Source organism: Heteronotia binoei, chromosome 1, assembly GCF_032191835.1.
Source record: "Heteronotia binoei isolate CCM8104 ecotype False Entrance Well chromosome 1, APGP_CSIRO_Hbin_v1, whole genome shotgun sequence".
In the NCBI taxonomy this organism is placed as follows: Eukaryota; Metazoa; Chordata; class Lepidosauria; order Squamata; family Gekkonidae; genus Heteronotia; species Heteronotia binoei.
This window is the reverse complement of record NC_083223.1, coordinates 244,360,740-244,384,675: the sequence shown is the minus strand read 5'-3', so window position 1 is coordinate 244,384,675 and position 23,936 is coordinate 244,360,740. Positions and strand designations below refer to the sequence as shown.

Genomic DNA, 23,936 nt, shown 5'->3' with positions numbered 1-23,936 from the left:
GCCTTCAGTTCCACAGTATGTGCATTTTAACTGTCAAACTCCTCTCCCTCCAGTACCTGTACGTCTGCTTCTCTTCCTTTTGTGTATTTTTAGACTGTAAGCCTTAGGATAGGGCCTGTTGATTTCAACTGCTTGAGAGAGGCTCGCTGGAAAATCTGGTTAGAAATAGATTTAATTAATCCCCAAGACTGATGAGCCTGTCAACAGTTTGGGGAGTTTGAGAGGGAATGATATACACCACCACAAAATGGCTGCTGTGAGGAACAATTACAAATCTTTGGGCGGGCCCAAGCTAAGCATCCTCCTATGAGGAGGGCAGCTGTTTCTGAATGAGTGTTCCCTGAAAATCCAAAGGTGATGTCTCCGGGGTTGTTCTGCTGCACTTCCTGTTCCAGTTAATGTAGACAAAAGTCAGAGTAGTTCTTTTCTTTGGGGGAGAGGTGTTTGAGGGAAGAAGCAAATGAGTGCCAGGCAACAGGCAAGTAAATACCATTGCAGCCGTAGGCATCATTTTGGGGGTCACTGATGTTGAACATTTCCATACATTTTGAACTTCTGACATAAACTTTAAGGAACAGACAGTAATATGAAATAATTCTTACGCTTCCTCCCTCCAACAAGGTTTAAGCAGATTTCCTTAGCACTGGGCAGGAAGTTCAACAGTAGAGGGGACAGAGAGAGCCTTGCTCACAGACCCTGCCTGGATACACTTCCTCAGAGAGGAAATACAGACCTGATCCTTTCCTGTGGTATCTGAAGAGGTTAACAGACTCCTGTGGGCAAAGACTCAGTGAAACTGGGCCTCGGTTGTCTGAGTTTCAGCATCTTTGAATATGGGAGTGCTTTGGAGAAAGGTGATATTTCTGACTCCGTTCCCTAAAACTTGTGCTTTACTTCCAAACACCTTTCAGGGACCTTCCACTAGTGAGATCATCTCACAACTCTAGGCGGCATATGTTCCTTTGTACCTGAAACTCGGAAGCATTTTGTGGCTATGCCTTGTGTATGAGTAAACCCCTGGAAGACGATTACTGCTTTCTTTCACAGTTCATTTTATACCGTTTGAAAGATTTCTCCCGCTAATCTCCAGGTTATTTTATCGTATGGTCCTGATAGTTGAAAAAGAGAATGAGCTGCTTTGTAGGTCTGTTTAAATGGGGGGTGGGTGGGGGCGGGGAATGCAGGCATAGCATTAGAAGAATGAAAAAGAAGACTCTTAATCTCCAGCAACCTTGAATGCCAAAGCCCCCAAAGGCAAGTGACAGAATTTATTACATTTGTATGTATAAACAGCCCTGCGACTGTTTCGCACCCTGCGGATTTGGAGCCAAATCAGCAGAAGCAGCCGTAGCTTTGAAGTGTTACTCTTGGGCACTGTTGTTCATTATCCTGCCGGGAATGCAAGAATAGATAAGGAAGGCTGTTGCGCAGAGTTTAAAATCATTGATTATTTCAAGCTCCTGGATTAGGAGCACAAAATTAATTTGCTGCCTGTTGTGGATAACCTGCAAAATCCGCCACATTAGAGTATTTTTCTAGGCAGATCCTGTATCGATTAGGACTAAATCCTGCTTTCCCTTCCAGCTGTTTTCTGAGGCTGGAATATTTTGTCAGTTCTGTTAAATTGCTTTGCCTTGCACCAGCTTTGTTTGCCGTTAGTGATATGGTTTAGCCAAGCTGCAGGTTGTTCCATAGTGTATAGACATGATCCCTTTCGCCGTGGTGCTCCTGATTGGCTGGCATTGCCCCATGTGACTAATTCAGGAAGGGGAAAGAAGTTGTAACCCAGGGTTAAAAGACACCATAGCAGAAGCCAAGGGAAAATCTGGCATTAGAAAATATTTTTAAAGCAAAGTATTCTTGCAAGTGGGGGAGGGGGAGGCTTGTTTGGATTTTCTATTGTTATTCACATGCCACCTGCACAATTACTATTTTCACCCATATGAAGCTGCCTTATACTGAATCAGACCCTTGGTCCATCAAAGTCAGTATTGTCTACTCAGACTGGCAGTGGCTCTCCAGGGTCTCAAGCTGGGGTTTTTCACGCCTATTTACCTAGACCCTTTTTAGTTGGAAATGCTAGGGATTGAACCTGGGACCTTCTGCTTACTAAGCAGATGCTCTACCACTGAGCCACTGTCCCTCCCACCCAGAAATCAAATTTGGAAGATATTGAGCAACGTCTTCTCTTCATGTATAGAAGGAAAGAAGGCCGTGCCTTAGAGACTGGCATGGCCTCTCAAGTCCAGCAAGCCTTATCCTTCATCTATGTGGAGTGATTGAGGGCCATGCTAGCTACAGTGCTGAGAGGTCCATAATTGGATCTTTCCAGTGACATTTAGCCCTGATTAAAAGGGACTTAAGTATTTCCTTCTGGGTGGTTTTGCTGATTGTTCTCCCTCCTGCATGCTCTTGCTAGTAAAGAGAGAGTGCCTGTTATTCCCCACATCCACCCATTGCTAATAACTGTACCATGGCAGGGTTATTTGGATGAACAAAATTGCAAAGGGGGTAAGTGTTAAACTCCTTCTCCCTCTCCCTATGCTCAAATTGGATGTCCCCTACAGCAGCTGTTAACTTTTAAAAACCACTGGGAAGATCTGATTATGGATTTTCCAGCGCCTCAACAGGTATGGTCCTATGAGGGTACTTGATGTGCCTTTTTTCCTAGGCTGAAGGATAACAGAAGACAAGTCAGTTTTAATAAGATCAAAATCTTGATGAGCATGTTGATCCAACAGAGCAAAAAGCACAGTGAAAAAAATTCTTTTATCCCCCATTTCACTTTAAACACACAGCATTTCACCATGGATTTTAGTGTTATCTATCTTTCAAAAGAATAACAAAACAGAACATATATTTATAAAGATTCTTAGCTATTGTGTTGGAGATAAGTGGTTAATTAACAAAGAACTGTTTTCACAATACGCACTTTGTTTTATCTGTTCCCTTACGGTATATGAGGCTTTTTTTAACATCCTTATGAAGGTGAACACAGTCTTGCTGGCCTTTTACAAAACATTTGGAAGAATCCAAAAAGAACAGAAAGTGTGACCATTTAAGCTCTCTTCATAGGAAGGGTAGGCTGCCCTTTGAGCCAAGAAGAGATTTTGTGCATTAAAGATTTTCCATTGTGTTTTGCGCTGGCCCGGAATTAGAAGGGGGTTTCTTATGTTTTCTGTGGTGTTGCTGTTTGGAATTTTGCAGTGATCAGTAAAAGAAGGGTCGGTTCCCTCTGAGAGAAATGAGTAGCATCTTCCTTTCCCAACAGTATCACTAAGAAATAAAAGGATTGATTTAGTTACTTCAAGGCTCCTCCTTTTCCGGGCCCACTGGCTTTCCCTTGGCCATCTTTCCAAGTCTCCCAGGGTCTTCCCACACCTCAAAATGGGAAGAAGAGGGGATAGCACCACCTTGTTCCTTGTGATTCCTGGGATGTCAGCTCTCACAGATACAGAGCAGTGTCCATCACTTGCTCCTTGGTCTTGTGCAAGAGCCGACCTTTTAAGGGGTCATCTAACCCACTCCCTCATTCAACCTCCCCCAGTCCCCGTCTCTCTCCATTGGCTCCTAGTTAGCCTGACCTATCATCTGAGAGGGGTAGTTGCTTCTTTCCCCTTCTCCCTGCCTGATTTTAGGCTGTTTCCCCTTACTCCAGCCATTCTCCCATTGGCTACCACTATAGGTCAGCTGGAGAAGGCCACAAGTCCAATCTTACCTCTCATGGGCCTGCCCTCCCTGAGAGTTCTCCTCCTGGGTTGTTGTTGAGCCAGCCCAAGCTAATGATGTCACCCTCTCCTTGCAAAGCTAACGTTGCCTCCTCCTTGGCCTGGTGTGAAGGGTTGAATCATTAGGTTCTGGACACAGCAGAGCAGAGACCTTCCATACAGAAAGTCCCTGGTTCAATCCCTGGTATTTCCAGTTTTAAAATGATATTGCATAGCAGGGCTAGGAAAGGCTCTTGTTTGCCTGAAATCCTGGTGAGCCAGTTTGGTGTAGTGGTTAAGTGTGCAGACTCTTTTCTGGGAGAACCGGATTTGATTCCCCACTCCTCCACTTGCAGCTGCTGGAATGGCCTGGGGTCAGCCATAGCTATCACAAGAGTTGTCCTTGAAAGAGCAGCTTCTGTGAGAGAGCTCTCAGCCCCACCTACCTCAAAGGGTGTCTGTTGTGGGAGAGGAAGGTAAAGGAGATTGTAAGCTGCTCTGAGACTCTGAGATACAGAGTAAAGGGCAGGGTATAAATCCAATATCATCATCTTCAGTTGTGAGAGTAGACAATATTGAGAAAGTTGGACCAGTGGTATAAGCAATTTCAGTTGTTTAGTATTGATGCTCCAGTTCAGATGTCATCTTGCATTCACATTTCAAAATCTATCAATATGTGCTCTCAACATAATTTCTCACTTTGCTAATATGTCTTGTGCATCAACCCACCATTTTATCTTACTGTTCAAGCCTTGTCAAGATCATCCAGAGCTCCAACTTAGAACCTTCTGGTTTACATGCTGTGGTGAACTGCTAGAATCTGCTAAGTGGAGAAGAGCATGGGACAGTGTTGTCCTCCCAGATCCAAGCTTGTCTCCACCAGCCAGGCAGCCCACTGGTTCCACCTGTCCTTGCTATAAATGCTTCTAAGTCAGATCTGAATTTCATCTGGGCAACAGCCAGGATTTGGTTTTGGAGAAGAAGAAATTTGATGCAAGAAACTTTGCCTCTAAAGTTTTTCTTTTTGAGTGGACTACCACATCCTGCTGCACATCGCACTAGTCCAGGGATGGCCAAACTGTGGCTCAGGAGCCACATGTGGCTCTTTCACACATATTGTGTGGCTCTTGAAGCCCCCATTCCCCCATCACTCACCTTTGAGAAGGCATCTGTCTCTTTAAATCACTTCTCCAAGTCAAGCCATCTGGCAACTTGGAGAATGCATTTAAAGTTAAAGTTCCTTTCTTTCCACCTCTCCCTCCCCATCTATTTTCCTTCCTTCCTTCCTTCCTTCCTTCCTTCCTTCCTTCCTTCCTTCCTTCCTTCCTTCCTTCCTTCCTTCCTTCCTTCCTACGTACCTACCTACCTACCTACCTACCTACATCTGACATCCATATCTTGCAGCTCTCAAACACCTGACATTTATTCTATGTGGCTCTTATGTTAAGCAAGTTTGGCTGCCCCTGGACTAGTCTCAGATGGGTAGCGGGTATGTTGAATCACCTCTTCTGAGAGCACCTTTGCCCATCTAGCTGCAACAAGCTAAGGAAGCTACTCTGGATTTCATCATTTTCTCATGCATTCCTGTTTTCTGTGCCTGATAGTTGTTGTTTTTTCCATTGACATAGCTATCAGAGAGTCTTTCTCCTCTCTGACATCTGTTAAGTTGGACAGCGGCAGGGGCGACCAATTCATTTTATTCTACTAAGGCAAGATAATCACCTGTTTGTAAGGCAACTGATTAGGACCGGGAGAACGGCAGCTGCACAGTTGACTAACACTCTTCTCCACGTCGGTAGAGAATCAGCAGTTTCCTGGCACCGCAATGACTAATTTGTACCAATCGCATCCTGATTATTTATGCTAGCAGTGGGTTTATAAGAGCGTGAATGAATGGAACCCATTAACGCTATTAGCAATAATAACAGTGTGGAACTTTTTTTAAAAAAAAGTGTTTGCTGGTGAAATCAATTATTGCCTCCATAAAATACAAGCATTGGCTCGCTTGTCCACCTTTTATGCTGATGGGGTTGTATTGACATTTTGCAGTCTGCAATTCATAGAGCAGCAGCCGCCCATTCAGATAAATCGAGCCCCTTGGAATGCTGCCAGACCTGCAGCGTTCTGAACAGCAGGTCGCCCTGATGACTTTGTTTTGTTTGCTGCACCGAGTCGTGCTCTGATACGCAGCGGCTACGTTTTCGCGAACAAAGGCAGATGCCGGTAGGTGGTTCTGTAGGGGTTATTCAAGCACAAGAGATCATGACTGTGTACTCGTAGCCGTTATATACAAGAGGAATACGTTCCCTGCTTTTGGCATCACGGCATGGAGAGGAAATAGCCACACTCTCAGTGATTGAGAGGCACGCTCCATTCTACTTTTCTCAGAAGTGAACCTCTGTGGCACGTAGACTAGTCTATGCACAGTGGGAGAACAAGCTCCCACTTGTCCTGCGTTGTCTGAAACAGTCGGGACCTGTTGGACATCAACATAGGGTTGTAATGTTTACATTGGCCAATGAATCTGATCCTTAGCTCATAGAGGTTGAAGCATACAATTCTTTGTTGACTTGGGGCAGGGATCCCCAACCTTTTTGAGCCCGTGAGCATTCTGACACAAAACAGCTGTCACAAGAGGTGGAGCCAACCACAAAATGCATACTCCAGCAGGAGCTGGAGCTGCACACAAACAGGAAGCCCAAGTGTAGGGAAGAAAGGGGTAATATTTTAAACACTCTGAGAAAGAGGAGTGAGAGAGAATAAAACTGACACTGTTGGAGGGTTTCTAGTGTCCTGGTCCCACTGATGGACTTCCTGATGGCACTTTATTTATTTATTTATTTTGGCCACTGTGTAACAGAGAGTGTTGGACTGGATAGGTCATTGTCCTGATCCAACATGGCTTCTCTTATGTTCTTAGCTGCCACTATTGAACAATGTTATTTTAATCTGCTCAGCCAATGGGATCTCCAGTGGCCAATCAGAAGCCCTGCTGGGCAATGCCCCACCTGGGCCCACCTACTTTTTAAACAACATGTGGTGGGCACCAGGAAAGCTAGTGAGCACCATGGCACCATACTGGGGACCCCTGCTTCCAGGAGTGTGTTAAGTTTCAAGTGTGGTGACCCTTTGCAAATATTTAATTCAGGAGATATGACAAGTGTACCAAAGTACAGTGTCCAAGGGGACAGGAAGGATTGATTTCAATCTTACTCCTTTACCACGTTGCACAGTAAGAACTGTGCATCTTTGTGTTTTTAATCTTCCCATATATTTCTTTCATATTTTCCCTTTGTAGCCATGAGAGCTGGAAATCTACCTATATTCTTATATGGAAGGAGTCTGAGAATGACAGATCCAGTGCCAAATTATTACAGGTGCATAGAATGCACGCAGTCGTGTGTGTTCATGTCGCATAGAGCCAGAGAGCCAGTTTGGTGTAGTGGTTAAGTGCGTGGACTCTTATCTGGGAGAACCAGGTTTGATTCCGCACCCCTCCACTTGCACCTGCTGGAATGGCCTTGGATCAGCCATAGCTCTGGTAGAGGTTGTCCTTGAAAGGGCAGCTGCTGTGAGAGTCCTCTCAGCCCCACCCACCTCACAGAGTGTTTGTTGTGGGGGAGGAAGATAAAGGAGATTGTGAGCCGCTCTGAGACTCTTAAGTGGAGGGCGGAATATAAATCCAATGTCTTCTTCAAAGTCTTCAATAGGCAAGGGTAAACTATCATAAAATATGGTTTGCAATTCATAAAGCATTAGCTGGCACACATTAATTAAGACGCAGCTCTCACATTTGAAACATAGGAATTCTAATTCACAGGGAACAGTTAGCTGAAAACATGCTCTTGAACATTGAACTGGTAAATGTTAACTGCCATCCATATTAGCACACAAAAGAGAGCCAGTTTGGTGTAGTGGTTAAGTGCGCGGACTCTTATCTGGGAGAACCGGGTTTGATTCCCACTCCTCCACTTGCACCTGCTGGAATGGCCTTGGGTCAGCCATAGCTTTCGTAGGAGTTGTCCTTGAAAGGGCAGCTGCTGTAAAAGCTCTCTCAGCCTCACCTACCTCACAGAGTGTTGTGGGGGAAAGGTAAAGGAGATTGTGACTGCTCTGAGACTCAGAGCATAGGGTGGGATATAAATTCAATAAAGTTCTGAATCTGCCACTTCAGGATTTGTAGATTGCCCACAATAGGACAGAGTCACCTTGGAAACTGAGTTTCCTGCTAACCACGTATGCTTGGGATGTCTGGAACCAGAGAAGTAATGGCTCTCCATAGTAAGAATCTGTTTCCCAATGACCTTTTCTTTACATGTGAAAGCCAGTCTGGGTGCCCACTAAAGCCTTCATGCGGCCAATTCAATAGTCATATTTTTGTCCACAGAGTATATATGTGGGGAAGACTTTGGGCGTTTTCGCACTGACCTTCAAGTGGCGCGAGCACCCTCTTCACACCGGAGGATCTGCCCGGATTTCGCACAAGAAGCGCCGGCGCACCCAAAAGAGCCGGCGACTTCCGTCGCGAAACCCGCTCAAACGGAAACCGCCAAGAAGCAGGAAAACGTTTGAGCAGGTTTCGCGACGGAAGTTGCCGGCTCTTTTGGGTGCGCCGGCGCTTCTTGTGCGAAATCCGGGCAGATCCTCCGGTGTGAAGAGGGTGCTCGCGCCACTTGAAGGTCAGTGCGAAAACGCCCTTTGTGTTGAACTTCAGCACATGGTATGAACGTTTTTTGGTGACCTACCCTTTTAAATACTGTGAAGCAAAATCAATCCATTGAGTTTCCTTGAGGGAACCTTTTCTTCTAGCTCATGTTTGCCTATGCTAGTAGGAGCCAACAATAAGGTTATCCTCTGATCCATAACCATGTAAAACTCAACAGGAATTAGGGCACCTGTGGGGAAAGTTCTGTATCCAAAGTGAAATAATGGCGCATGGATGAATTCTTACAGATTGGAATGTTTAAATTGTTGGTCTGCCATTCTCCACTCTGAGATTTGCTGACCTGGGCTGTTGGCTATCCCATTTTCCTGACATTTCTGATGTTCATTCTCAGCTATATTCATTACTGAATGACAAACATGGCAGCCTATTTGAAGGGCCAATTTGAAGGCCCATGCCCTTCATTCTGATCTTTCACTTGTCTTTCCTTTCCCACAGGAATTTTTTGAGAATCCCGCCTTTCGTCCAGATGGCATGAAGCTCTATCCAACACTTGTGATACGCGGGACCGGCCTGTATGAACTTTGGAAGTCTGGAAGGTATAAGAGTTATCCTCCAAGCACTCTTGTGGATTTGGTGGCAAGAATTCTAGCTCTTGTTCCCCCATGGACCCGAGTGTACCGAGTGCAAAGGTAACTTTGCTTACAGTTGTTCTACTCCACTCTGTAAAGTATAGCAATTTGACATCCAAGACTTAAGTGCTCATCTTCTGCTACCTAGTTTCCAGAACCCTAGAAAGATGTGTTCTCATGATATCTTAGTCCAGATTCCACTCAGAATTAATACCAGTTTGGGGAGGGGGGGGATAAATTCTGTTCACAAGCTGTACTTGACTCCCTGTATGTTGCTGGCTCCTTTGCATTGTCCTGAACTTACAATTCTTTTAAGGAAATCCCACCACTTCATGTGATTGAGGCTAAATTCACACAGTAGGTTAATTACAAAGTAGGTGCAGGGCCAATCACACTTGACAAACGGTCCTGCTCTTACTATCTGGTGTAATAGTTAAGTGTGCGGACTGTTATCTGGGAGAACCGGGTTTGCTTCCCCACTCCTCCACTTAAAATTGCTAGAATGGCCTTGGGTTAGCCATAGCTCTCTCAGAGCTGACCTTGAAAGGGGAGCTTCTGGGAGAGTTCTCTAAGCCCCACCTACCTCACAGGGTGCCTGTTGTGGGGGAAGAAGGTAAAGGAGATTGTAAGCCGCTCTGAGACTCTGACATTTAGTGAAGGACGGGGTATAAATCCAATATCATCTTCTTCTATCTGTCACCCTTGTATGAGTCACCCTAGATCATGGCCTTTTGCCATTTTGGGCAATTCTGCCCAAATTGGGAAGTGAAGTTGGGAGGAGGTACATGGTAATTATCTTCTTTATCAGTTCACCCTTGTGATAGTTTGCACAAACACTGCTTTGCAATAAGGACTGATGGGTCGGGCATACATGCCAACAGCAGTTAAAGTGGTGAGGCATTGGGCTGGTGGGAGGGACAGTCATGATTGTAGCATTGCAGTCATAATGGTATCGGTAGCATTGCAGGGGTGGGGAGTGGACAAGAGGGATGAATGAGCACTTCCTTCCAAACTGGAGCAGCTTAGTGGAAGAACATTCCACCATAGAACAGACCCACCCAACCTGTGATCCTCCAAGGCAGATACAACCCACCAGCTATGTATTATGCCCTTCTACAGCAAAAGTGCAGGATTTATTGGTCCACTAGTTGGCTGCCATTAATGGCTGATGGGCATCATTTGTTCCTGGGTCACACATTGTGCAGGTGTGCTTGGGTGAGAAGGGGGTTCTCATCACCATATTGCCAACAGTTTTCAAGAAGGCAGCTGTGATGTTTGTTCTGGTTTATCACACAAAGCAGTTTCAGTAACAATGAAAGTGCTAAATTAGGGCAAGGGTGTATGTGTCTATAGGTAGCTCATGGACTGATTCAGTATATCTACATTGAGTCTTTTGGAAGATGGAAAGCACATACAATACCCTGTCTTTCTTCCAAAACATAGTTCTTTATCCCTGCCTCTCCCTTTTGTCCTCACACTTTCCATGTGGAGTACATTTAGCAGTGAGGAAGTGACTGACCTAAAGTGCATGGACTCTTATCTGGGAGATTCTCCACTCCTTCACTTGCAGCTGATGGAATGGCTTTGGGTCATCCATAGCTCTTGCAGAGCTGTCCTTGAAAGGGCAGCTTTTTTGAGAGCTCTCTCAGGCCCACCTGCCTCACAGGGTGTCTGTTGTAGGGGAGGAAGGTAAAGGAGATTGTAAGCTGCTCTGAGATTCAGATTGAAGGGCAGTGTATAAATCCAATTTCTTCCTCCTCCTCTTCTTCCTCTTCTTCTGTCCCCCAGCAACTTTCATGGCTTAGTAGCAACTTGAGGCCATATTTCCTGGTTTGAGCATTGAAGTTACTGGGAGACATTGCATCCTCACAATAGAAATAGATCTTTGAAGGGGCATGTGTTCAGAGCTAATTGAGGGTGGCTGCCACATTTATTGTTAAAAATCTAGCTATCACGGAAGTGTCCATTTCATCTTTATAGTTAATGGTAGGTTGCATTCTTTTTTCTTTTCTTTCTTTTTTTTGATAATAGAGCAGAATAAATGCTTTTTCGATTATACTTCTTAACCTGAGATTCAAAGAATGAATGTGTGACTAAAATGTAAATTGCAGGTCAGTAAGACCTGCTTTGTTGATTGCAGGCTGCAGCTTGAGCGGCATTCATACTAAAGGCAAGCCCACTCTAGCTGGACATAGTTTTTGCCATTCCTCTTGATGAGGGTAGCACAGAAGCTCAGAGTTTTAACTTTCTAAGAAAAGAGTCTCCGTTTGACCGCCTGCCCTTAACAGTGGTAGAGCCCTACTCCATGTGCATTCAGGACCTGGGATGCAGATAATCGCAAGCCTTTCTTATTGGAGGCCCTGGGGTTAAGGCCTTCCTTCCTAGAGAGATTCACCTGGCTTCTTCTCTGCTGAGTCTTAGGTGGCAGATTAAGACTTAAGAACATAAGAGAAGCCATGTTGGATCAGGCCAACGGCCCATCCAGTCCAACACTCTGTGTCACACAGTGGCCCAAAAATTTATATATATAAATTTATATATATAATGTATATACACACACACACATTGTGGCTAATAGCCACTGATGGACCTCTACTCCATATTTTTATCTAACCCCCTCTTGAAGCTGGCTATGCTTGTAGCCGCCACCACCTCCTGTGGCAGTGAATTCCACGTGTTAATCACCCTTTGGGTGAAGAAGTACCTCCTTTTATCCATTCTAACCCGACTGCTCAGCAATTTCATCGAATACCCACGAGTTCTTGTATTGTGAGAAAGGGAGAAAAATACTTCTTTCTCTATCTTCTCCATCCCATGCATAATCTTGTAAACCTCTATCATGTCACCCCGCAGTCGACGTTTCTCCAAGCTAAAGAGCCCCAAGCGTTTTAACCTCTCTTCATAGGGAAAGTGTTCCAAACCTTTCATCATTCTCATTGCCCTCTTTTGCAGTTTTTTCAATGCTATAATATCCTTTTTTGAGGTGCGGTGACCAGAATTGCACACAGTATTCGAAATGGGACCGCACCATCGATTTATACAGGGGCATTATGATACTGGCTGATTTGTTTTCAATTCCCTTCCTAATAATTCCCAGCATGGCGTTGGCCTTTTTTATTGCAATCGCACACTGTCTTGACATTTTCAGTGACCTATCTACCACTACCCCAAGATCTCTCTCTTGGTCAGTCTCTGCCAGTTCACACCCCATCAACTTGTGTTTGTAGCTGGGATTCTTGGCCCCAATGTGCATTACTTTGCACTTGGCCACATTGAACCTCATCTGCCACGTTGACGCCTGCTCACCCAGCCTCAACAGATCGCTTTGGAGTGCCTCACAATCCTCTCTGGTTCTCACCACCCTGAACAATTTAGTGTCATCTGCAGACTTGGCCACTTCACTGCTTACTCTCAACTCCAAACCATTTATGAACAAAATAAAGAGCATGGGACCCAGTACTGTGGCACCCCACTACTTACCTTCCTCCACTGCGAAGACTGCCCATTTATACTCACTCTCTGCTTCCTATTAATTAGCCAGTTTTTGATCCACAAGAGGACCTGTCCTTTTACTCCATGACTCTCGAGCTTACTAAGGAGCCTTTGATGACGAACTTTAACAAAAGCTTTCTGGAAGTCAAGGTTAACAATATCTATCCGGTCTCCTTTGTCCACATGTTTGTTCACCCTCTCAAAGAAATGTAACAGGTTAGTGAGGCAAGATCTTCCCTTACGGAACCCATGCTGAGTCTTCCTCAATTACTCGTGTTCATCAGTGTGCCTACTCATTCTGTCCTAGATAATGGTTTTTACCAATTTTCCCGGTATTGAAGTCAGACTGACTGGCCTGTAGTTTCCCGGATCTCCAGTTTGGTGCAGTGAGAGCCAGTTTGGTGTAGTGAGAACCAGTTTGGTGTAGTGGTTAAGTGTGCGTACTCTGGGAGAACCAGGTTTGATTCCCCACTCCTCCACTTGCACCTGTTGGCATGGCCTTGGGTCAGCCATAGCTCTGGCAGAAGTTGTCCTTGAAAGGGCAGCTGCTGTGAGAGTCCTCTCAGCCCCACCTACCTCACAGGGTGTCTGTTGTGGGGGAGGGAGATAAAGGAGATTGTGAGCCGCTCGGAAACTCTTGAGTGGAGGGCGGAATATAAATCCAATGTCGTCTTCTTCTTCTCCTCTAGAACCCTTTTTAAAGATGGGGGTGACATTTGCTACCTTCCAGTCCTCAGGAACGGAGGCAGATTTCAATGAAAGATTACATATTTTTGTCAGAAGATCCACAAGTTCAACTTTGAGTTCTTTCAGAACTCTTGGATGTATGCCGTCTGGACCTGGTGACATTAGTTTTTAATTCGTCTATCAGTTGTAGAACCTCCTCTCTTGTCACCTCAATCTGACTCAGGTCTTTCAATATAAGTAGTTCTGGAGCAGGCAAACACTTCTCATCTTCCACAGTGAAGACGGAGGCAAAAAATGCATTCAGCTTCTCAGCCATTTCCCTGTCCTCCTTCAGTAATCCTTTGACCCCTTGGTCATCCAAGGGCCCCACTGCCTCCCTGGCTGGTTTTCTGCTTCTAATATATTTGAAGAAATTTTTATTGTTGGTCTTTATGTTTTTTGCAATATGCTCCTCATAGTCCCTTTTTGCTGCCTGATCACAGTCTTGCATTTGATTTGCCACTGCCTGTGTTCCCTTTTATTAATCTCACTTGGACTAGCTTTCCACTGCTTACAGGAGTCCTTCTTACCTTTTACAGCTTCCATTACTTTGTTTGTTAACCATGGGGTTTAGATAAAAATATGGAGCACATGTCCATCAGTGGCTATTAGCCACAGTGTATGTGTGTATATAACATTTTTGCCACTGTGTTACACAGAGTGTTGGACTTGATGGGCCGTTGGCCTGATCCAGCATGGCTTCTCTTATGTTCTTATGTTCATGCAGGCCTTCTCTTATACCTGTTTGTGCCTTTCCTAACTTGTGGTATATATTTTATCTGAGCTTCTAGGATTGTAGTTTTAAATAACCTCCAAGTTTCCCCATGAGTTTTGACTGTATTTACCTTTCCTTTCAGTTTCCTCCTCACATGCCTCCTCATCTCAGAGAATTTACCCCTTTTAAAGTTAAACGTGATTGTGCCGGTCTTTTGGAGCAACTCTCTATTTATACAGATAGTGAAATCAATAACGTTATGGTCACTGCTCCCAAGCGGTGCGATCACTTTTACATCTCTCACCAAGTCTTGGGCATTACTTAGGACCAAATCCAGGATCGCCCCACCCCTGGTAGGTTCAGAGGCCATCTGCTCCATAGCACAGTCATTGAGAGCATCTAGAAACTCAATCTCTTTCTCTCGATCAGAACACATATTGACCCAATGAATCTGCAGGTAGTTAAAATCACCTATGATGACACAGTTTTTACGTCTAGCCACTATCTTTAAGCCTTCCATCATATTATAGTCGTCCTCTATCTTTTGATTTGGTGGACAATAACAAACTCCCATAATTAAATTTCCTTTTGGGCCCTCTATTTCAACCTAAAGCATTTCTAGAAGGGAATCTAATTCTCTGACCTCAGTCTTGCTGGACCGTATGCCCTCTCTGACATACAGAGCCACTCCACCTCCAACCCTTCCCTCCCTATCCTTCCGGTATAACTTATATCCAGGAATCACCATTTCCCACTGATTCTCCTCATTCCACCAAGTTTCTGAAATTCCCACGTCTATGTTTTCTCCCAACACTAAACATTTCAACTCACCAATTTTACTTTGAAGACTTCTAGCATTTGTGTACAAACATCTATAATTTCCCAGGCAAGCTAGGCCCACCACCTTCTTTCTGCCGCCTCGAGACTTTGGCAGACAGTCCATTCTGTTTGTCACCATCTCAGTGGACAACTCTGATCCATTACCCGGTAGAAAAGTAACAGCTAACCCTTCATCTCTTTGAGATGAGTCCTCCTGAACCAGAGACATTTCATCTCCTGTCGGCTTTCCCCCAAGATTTAGTTTAAAAACTGCTCTGCCACCTTTTTGATTTTAAGCGCCAGCAGCCTGATTCCATCCTGGGACAAGTGGAGACCATCTCTTTTGTACAGCTCCCGCTTGTTCCAGAAAGCATCTCAGTGCCTAACAAACTAACAAACAAACAAACTTAAATGAGGCAGGTGTGGGTCTGTTTTTGCTCCTTGCTACTGCTCTTGGTACTTTTTTGTTGTGGTCAGCTAGGATTATTGTGGGTTTTTAATCTCTTCATATTTTATCCTTTGACCAAAGGGAACCGCCACAGAGGCAGGTAGTGAATCTCTGAATACCCGGACCAAGAGGCAACATTTGTGCTCTTTTGTTGGTCCTCCAAAGTGGCTGATTTGGCCACTGTGTGAGACAAGATGCTGGACTAGATGGACCCATGGTCTGATCCAGCAAGACTCTTATATTTTTATGCCAACGTGGAAAAGTGGCATACAAATATATTAAACAAGGTCAAATGAATTTTTAGTGGAATTTCCAGTTGACTGCTCTTTTCTGGCTGAGTGAAATTGGGCTAGCCTACCCTTCCAATCACTACAAACATTGCCAAGAATTAGTGTTCAATGAATGCTGCTTCCTTCACTGCCACAGCCCAAAAGCTGTGGAAAAGAGGACCCTTTACAAATATATCTCAATCGACCCTTTCCAGTAGGTGTAGGTAATATTCACTGAAGAAGAAATAAGTCCTCTCATCTCAGTCAAGACCTTAGTGGTCAGCTAAAGAGATTACCCAATATTAAATCATTCCCTTTATCAGCTATCCAGAGTTCTTTCCCCAGTGGGGGAAGAATATCATATTTGTAATTGTCAACGCAGAACATTTTCAATATCGGCTGGGCCTGCTCTTGGGTGGGAGTTAATAATAAAAAAACTCCCCAAAGTAATGCATCTTAGCTTGCCAGGTGAACTAATACGAACAGTTTTACTTTGATTTAATAACACTATAAAAAGTTTGTTCAGATATATTCCTTGAACCTCAGCTATTGCTGAGGCACAAAATGTTGGTCTTCTGAAGTGATAGTTTTCTAAGATACTTCTGCTAAGAAAAACACTGCTAAACCAGCCCAAAGGTCCATCCAGTTCAAGGTGCTGTCTTGCAAGGTGACCACACGAAGAACCTTCCTGGATCTGGCAAGTGCTCCGTGTAGTCCAGCATCCTCTTTCACACAATGGACAACCAGTTGTCCTGGAGGTTCCACAAGTACAGCACAGAAGCCAAGGCCTTCCCCTGATGCTGCCTCCTAGCACTGAGTTTCTGAGGTCTGCTGACTCTGACTATGGGCACTCCTTGAATCACCATGGCTAGTAGCCATTGATAGACCTTTCCTCCATGAATCTGTCTAATCTTCTTTAAAGCTATCTATGCTCACAGCCATCAGTATGTCTACTGGAAGTGAATTCCACAATTTAGTGACCCACTGAGTAGCCAAGCAGAGCATGGAATCCAAAACCATCCTCAGCAGCTGGTGTTCAAGGACATACTGCCTTTGAACCTGGAGGGTTCATCTTCCCGTTGATAGACCCACCCGCTGTAAGTTGCTGTTGCCACCCTGCCTCGATAAATCCATCTGCACTAGTAAACATTACTACTTCTTGTGGGAGTTAATTCCATAAGTTAATTATGTGCTGTGTGATAAAATATTTGCATTGGTCTGTCCTGTATCTACTGTGTTAGGGTAGGAGAGATGGATCTATCTTTGTTGAGTCCCGTTAAAGGTTAATTTGTAGTATTCCCCAGCCTTTTGCATTACATGACTGCCGTCACCCTGACATGCTGCTTTTGAGATCGTGAAAAACATAAATGAAACGATTTATGTCTGGGAGTGTAAACCTCGCCACCATTTCAGCATCTTGACATCTGACGTTCTAATGTGTTTTTACCCTTGGGGAATCCAAAAATGGGATCTTAAAAATCACCCAGATACGGAAAGAGCAGGGCCTGCTTCCATCTAGGTGCCGCAAATGGCTTGCATTTGCATATATGAATATGCTAATGAACTGTATGTCACATGCCCTCCCTACGTAGATGAGGGGCTTAGATACGTTTCACAGCAGATGGCTACTCTTGAGTGCCTTCGGGCGCTCCGGTATGTCGTACTGCAATTCCAGAGACAGCAAACTCACCACGCTGGATATTGCTATCTAGACCTCTTGTAGGGTGCCAGAGTGGTTTTATCATCATCCCCGTTGTGAAGCACGCAACAGCCTGACCCTCTGGAGTTCTCCAGTAATTGGAAAGAAGCGGCTGTCTCTGACGGTGGCCTCTGCTCTAACGTGCCCAAATGAAAATTGCATCCTCTTCCAGCACATCCTTTTAGGCCAAGCAGCAAAATACTTATTGCCTCTAATTGCTGCTGTTTGAAGACTGTGTTAGTGTCTGTCGGCTCAGTGATGTTATATTTACTCTTAAGAAGTCAGCAGAAGAATAAACCAACTAGTGAGCTAATTATTGTTGTACGGGGGCGGGGATAATGAAGTAGATGGGGAGGAGAGCAGGAGGTAAGGGAATTAAAGCCCAGTTGGGCCTTGTAAAAACAAAAATGAGATATGTAAGGATGACATGCTGCCTCCTTGAAAATCGAGTTAAGTTAGCTTAGCGTCTTCCCACTTGTGCTTTGGCCCATCAACTTGATGAACTTTGGGTTCTCTTGTTTCCACTTGTGCTTATGACAGCAAATTTGACTTGGATAGTTGGCACTTCAAGGAGATATCTGCAGAATTGGCTCCATCTGTTCTTCCATGAGGCTCCTCATACCACTGACATACCTTCAGGTGTGTGAGGTGTGTGTGTGGATAGCATGTAGTGTTGCCAACTCTGGGTTGGGAAATACCTGGCAATTTGGGGGTGGAGCCTGTGGAGGGAGGGACAGGACTTCAGTGGAACACACTGCCATAAAGTTCACTCTCCAAAGCAGTTATCTTCTCTAGCGGAATTCATCTCTGTTGCCTGGAGATAAGTTCTAATTCTGTGAGGCCCCCAGACCCCACCTGGAAGTTGGCACCTCTGATCGCACATCAAGGAGAAAGCTAGGCTTGAATGCATTTTCCTGACCTGTTCGTTTTCATGGGGAAGCAGCCAACGTCTGCCGGTCTGTGTAAACCGTAAGATGTCCCAGTCCCAACGCAGTGTGATTGCCCATCTTGGATTAAGTTCAAACGCAGCCATTTTAAGAGGCCTTGCCCACACAGAGATGTGTTCCTGCTGTCTGGGGTGTGGCCCTGCAGTTTTTAAAGTTGGTATGGAAAGTGAAGATCTTGTGTATCACTAGAGTGAGATTCAGGATACACAAAAGAAAGCCCTTAATTTTTCATCTGATAAACTCACGGGAGATGCTGCTCCTAGGTACAGTGGTGGCCACGGGGTTAAATGGCTTTAAACATGGGTTAGATGAATTTGTGGAGGGTTGATCTGTGGATGGCTATCAGTGATGGCAGCAGAAAGAAACTGCCGTGTGCAAAGGAAGTCTACCTCTCAAGACTAGGTTCTGAGGACAAACAGGCAGAGGACTGTTGCTTTCATACCCTGCTTATGGCCTTCCTGGAAGCCACTGGCTCACCTCTGTTGGAAACAGGATTCTGGACTGCTTCAGCAGCTTCTGGATTACCTTGTGCCGTGTTTTAAAACTCTGTGGTCTGAACTAGCTGTAACTGTTATGCTTGTTGTATAAAATAATGCAGAAGAATGGCAGCCACCGCATAAGTATCCTTAAGGTATCCTGGTAACTGAGACTGCAGCAGAGAAGGACCGGGGCAGTGGCTTGGTAAGCTGTACAAGAGAGGCTTGCTGAGTCTGATGTGCTCTGTAAGCATGCCGCTGAAAATCGGCACTTAGTACTTTCTTTTTATGCAGAACTGCGCCCAGCCCTTCTTGAATGTTTTGAAGGGTTTTGTTGTTGTTGTTGTCATTTACCTTTTTGTCTGTTTGTTTGCAGAGATATCCCAATGCCTTTAGTCAGTTCTGGAGTAGAGCACGGCAACTTGAGAGAACTAGCTCTTGCCAGGATGAAAGACCTGGGAACAGTGGTAAAATCTGTTGTTTCAATAGAATTTTCCATGTTTGTGTGTGCTGTTTCCTTCCTTCTTATCCCAAACACAAGGTTGTTTATACAGTCCACTTTTCTCCCAGGCATGGCGAAAGGCCAGATCGTGGAGCTGGAACACATGAGTTTAAGAACATGAGGAGAGTCCTGCTGGATTAAAACAAAGGTCTATGGATCCTGGTTTTTGGACCCTATTTCTTGTACTCCCCAACTAGCATACAAGTGAAAGCTTACAAGTGGGCCGCAGAGGCTAAAGCTTGTCTCATTTGATACCTTCTAGCAATTAGCGTTCCGAGGTACACTGCCTTTGAACATAAAGGTTCCATTTATCCATCACAGTACACAGCCATGAATTTGTCTCATCTTCCTTTAAAGCCATCTAAGTTATTGACTACATCTTGAATGATGAATGTGCAGGTGCTTTCCTCCTGACTATTCTGCATTTGCTGTCCATCAGCAAGAACATAAGAGCCCTGCTGGATTAGACCAGTGGTCCACCTAGTCCAGCATCCTGTCTCACACAGTAGCCAACCACTTCCTCTGGAGATCCAAGAACATAGCATAAAGGTTGAGGCCATCCCCTGATGTTGCTTTCTGGCTAGGGGTGTGCATTTTGTTTATCCGAAAAGGAAAACCCCCAAAAAATACTGTACTGGTATTTTGGGGGTTTTTTAAAGTCAAATACAGATTAGAGAATCTGATTTTGCTACTGATACAGCTGAGCCCAAATAAAAGTCAGTAATATTAGGCTTTTATTTGGGCATGGCTTGGAGAAGGCATTTAAAGAAGCTGCAGTCTCTATATAAATGCCTTCCCCTCCTCCATTGCAAGTAATGGAGGAGGGGGTCACATTTGGAGGCCTATAGAATTGGACCCCCTGATCCAATCTTTTTTAAATGTGGGGGGGATTAAGGAGTGGCACCAGCAGCTATGTTGCAAATTTAGTACTTCTATTTCAAAAAACAGCCCTTCTCAAAGCTCCAAATGCCCCTGGATTGATTCCCCAGGGGACCAATGGTCTGCATAGGGTATAATGGTGTCCAAAAAAATTGTGTTTCCCAAAATTTGAATATCGTACTGGGACTCAGAAATATGGGGAAATAGCAATATTTTTCAGGTTCAATATACCTGAACCCCCAAAAGACCTCTTTTTAAAATTTCACGTCCTTATTGTTGGCACTGAGATTCAGAGGTTTAGTGATCACTACATTCACCAGCAGTGATTTCCAGATGTTACTCACTTGCTGTGTAAAGAAGTATTTCCTTTTATCTGTCTTGAAATCTACTGCTCATCAGCTTCATTGGATGCCCTTGAGTTCTGGTATTTTGGGAGAGGGAGAAAATGTTCCTGAGGTCTGTCTAGTGTGGAGCACTTTATACCAGGGAAGCCAAAAAGAACCAAGTATCCTCTTCAGCCCCCAAGCCCTGCCATTCAACATGCTGTGTGTTCCTTCTTAAGGCTGGATAGGAAGGACTCTTCCTTCTGACTAAATCAAGGCACATACAAAAGAGGTGGGTGGTTGCATCAGAAGAGCCTGCTGCACAGAACAAGAAACTGCATGTTCTTGGGTCCAGTGGGATTTGGTTAAATTGCCGTTCATTTCACAAGTGACAGTAAATTTGAGCGTCTCTTTCTGAACGCAGACTCTCCAAATGCAGTCACCAGGTAACCATTTAGCAATTAGACATTTGAATGTGGCATCCACAATGCTTCATGGTACAAAGAAGGAACAGCAACAGAAGAGAGAGAGGACAAACTCTGAGCATGCTGACAGAGAGGCAACTCTGCCTTTTGCATGCTCCAAGAAGCCATTTTTGCAATGCCTACAGTAGCCTGAATAGCTAGAAACTTAAGTGAGGACACTGGATACCGAATTTCTTCATCCCGGCTCCACTGTGAAGCTTCCTGAGCAATGTTGGGCCAATCACATATTTTCTGCCTCACTTATCTCCCAGGATGATTGTGAGGAGAAAGCAGAAGAGGAAAGAACCAGATATGCAGCCTTAAGCTCCTTGAAAGAACAATGGCATAAAATTATTTATTTAAAGTACTCCTTTAAGACTGCCTTTGGGAGGGAAGGCTGCAGGGTATAGCCCTATCTGGTCAGATCTCAGAAGCCAGGCGGCATCAGTATTTGGATGGGAGACCAAACAAGAAAGCCCCTCCTGAGAAAGCCATGGGAAACCACCTCTGCTTCTCACTTGCCTTGAAAACCCCTTGCTGGGGTTGCCATGAGTCAGCTGTGACTTGTAGTACTTCACACGCACACACACAGGACTGCCCTTCTTTCAGTAAGGCTGGGACCCAAGGCAGTTAACAATGTCTAAAACAACAATCAAATAGCAAGATGATGTAGTACATGCAGGTATTAAAAAGACAGCTGCAAAATATAGCCAGCTTGATGCCAGCTTAAGGCAACCCGTATTTCCTGTGTGCAAACAGAACCTCAAACACTGCTGAGTCCCCCAAATTCCCTCCCAAATAACTTGGTCTTATAGCCCTCTCTAGGAGCCCAGCAAGATGGGATCTGTCCACACCTCTTCAGGGAGACTGGTCCAGAGTGGGGGGGACAGAGACTGAAAAACCCTGTGCCTGGTAATAACCAGTGGCACCCTAGTCAGGGAAGAGATGGTGGGAAGATACTGTTGGGAAGAAGAGAGTTGCCACAATGGGTACAGACAAGGAGAGGCAGTCTTTCAATAGGTGGGTCCCAGGTCATGACAAGCTTTCGGTGTCAGCAACCAACGTCTTGGATTGGACCCAGAAACAAGCCAGAAGCCAGAGAAGAGATTGTAGAATGGTTGTATTTTGCTCACAGCAGTAGGCCCCCACATAACAGATGAGCAGCTGCATTTTGCACCAGCTGATGTTTCCGAACTGTCTTCAAGGACAGCCCCACACAAAGCGTAGTTCAGTAGCCACATCTTGAGATTCCTGTATCATGTATCAGAATGGCCAAGTCCTACATGTGCATAAAGGAACAACCTTCTGAGCCCTGTGCAGCTTTTTCTTTTCCTCCCCTCCCCTTTTGCACCTGCATTCACTTCCTTCTCTAACAGGAGATCAGGATCCAGCAAGACTCCCGAGCTCTTCACCAGTCTTTCAGACAAAGCTGTAGCAGGAACTGCTTTGCGTATTAGGTCACACACTCCCTGATGTAGCCAATCCTCCAAGAGCTTATAGTAGGCCCTGTACTAAGAGCCCTTTAAGCTCCAGGGGATTGGCTACGACAGGGGTGTGTGGCCTAATATGCAAAGGAGTTCCTGCTCCAAAAAAAGCCCTAACTCCACCCATTATAGAACCCTACCTAAAAGCAGCAGCTTTTCCAGCCAGCATCCCCTCTGTTTAATCTGAATTTAATATCAGCTTTTTGCCTCAATCCCTTGACCACAGCGTTCAGGCACTGGCCCAAAACAGAGATGGTGTCATCCAGAGCCTTTTTTGACACAGTATTGAATGTCAAGTTAAATCCACTGTCGCATATAGATGTATATGCTCCCTGCCCACACTATGCAACTACTTTCTCTTGGAGATTGACTCAGAAAGCCAAGGGAGCCTTTGTAGTTGAGCAGTTCTAAGGTTTCTGGGTAGTTTTAATCAGATCTTTAACTGTATAGTTTATATTCATTTTGTAATCGATCATTAACCACCCTGTGTCATCAAAATGAGTCAGGTAGTAAATGTTTCCATCTCCTCGAGCATTTTTATGGCAATCAATTTCAAAAGATGCAGAAATATTTTATGCAAGGGGAGAAAATGAAATCAGCCTGCAGCCCGTCTCAGTTATCTCTGGGAGGAAAGACCTGAGCAGCTACATCTAAATCCCCTGGTGTTTGTTTTCTGTCTCCCTCAGCCATAGGTCCTACCCGTCTCTTAGTTTTCCATCTAATTATCGGCAGGAGATCTCAACAAATTTCATCTTACATTCTAATTTACAAACATAGAATTTCTGAACCAATGTTTTCTCATTAGAAGTTTTGTCCTGCATTTTGAAACAACCTAATCAGGAGTTTGTTTGCAGAACTTGAGATTAGCTCTCCTCCTTGCAATTCTGTGTCTCTCCCAAATCAGAACACAGTAAGAGTTAGCATTTCATTACTGAGGAATTCCTTTGAGCCTTGTTGTTTGTAAATCAAATGCTACATTTTCTCATGAGACCCAAACTGTTCAGTGAAACTGATGTCTATCAGTACGTCCCTTGTATTTAAACATCATGGCTTTTTACCCACCCACCCCTCAAAGTGTATTAGGGATGGATCAGTGAGCATTTTTATTTTGAAGGTTCCCTATTTGAAATCTATCAGCTTAAAGTCTATTCCAACTTCATTTTAAGCTCTGAAGGAGGTAGTGGGAAATGTAATGTACCTTAGCCATGGTATGTCTCACTATGTAATTGTTGTTTTTCTCTCTTTCTCTCTCTCTTTTTCTATTTTCCCACCTAGTGTCGTGATGTGAGGACAAGAGAAGTCGGAATACAAGAGATTCATCACAAAGTGAGACCATATCAGGTGGGACTTGTTGCTTCTCAGGCAGGCTTGCTCCTGGTTATGTGTGTCTGCGTGTGTTTAAATTTCATTGGTGGCTGGTTGGCTTAAGCTGATTTGACTGAAGCTGAATCCGACGAAGAGAGAGGTCCTTTGCCTGAGCCGCGGCGGCCTGGGTGGGGAAATCCCCCTACCAGCCTTTGATGGGTGCCATTGTCAATGGCGCCCAAGGTCAGAAGCTTGGGGGTGCTGTTGGAAGCCTCCCTGGCAATGGAGGCTCAGATAGCAGCAACTGCAGAATCTGCCTTTTTTCATCTGAGGTGGGCTAAACAGTTGGTTCCCTTCCTCAACCGCTGCGACCTGGCAATGGTGAT

At 44.7% G+C, this 23,936-nt stretch overlaps 1 protein-coding gene across 2 annotated transcripts in view; it reads left to right on the top strand.

Annotated features, from left to right (window-relative positions):
- ELP3 (elongator acetyltransferase complex subunit 3) overlaps positions 1–23,936 on the top strand; it is a 107,130-nt gene that overhangs the window by 52,288 nt on the left and 30,906 nt on the right. For both annotated transcript variants that reach the window (XM_060250401.1, XM_060250402.1), the window contains exons 10-12: positions 8,869–9,062; positions 18,970–19,060; positions 23,521–23,586. In XM_060250401.1, coding sequence (XP_060106384.1) covers positions 8,869–9,062; positions 18,970–19,060; positions 23,521–23,586 — 351 coding nt within the window. The remainder of the gene's footprint in view (positions 1–8,868; positions 9,063–18,969; positions 19,061–23,520; positions 23,587–23,936) is intronic.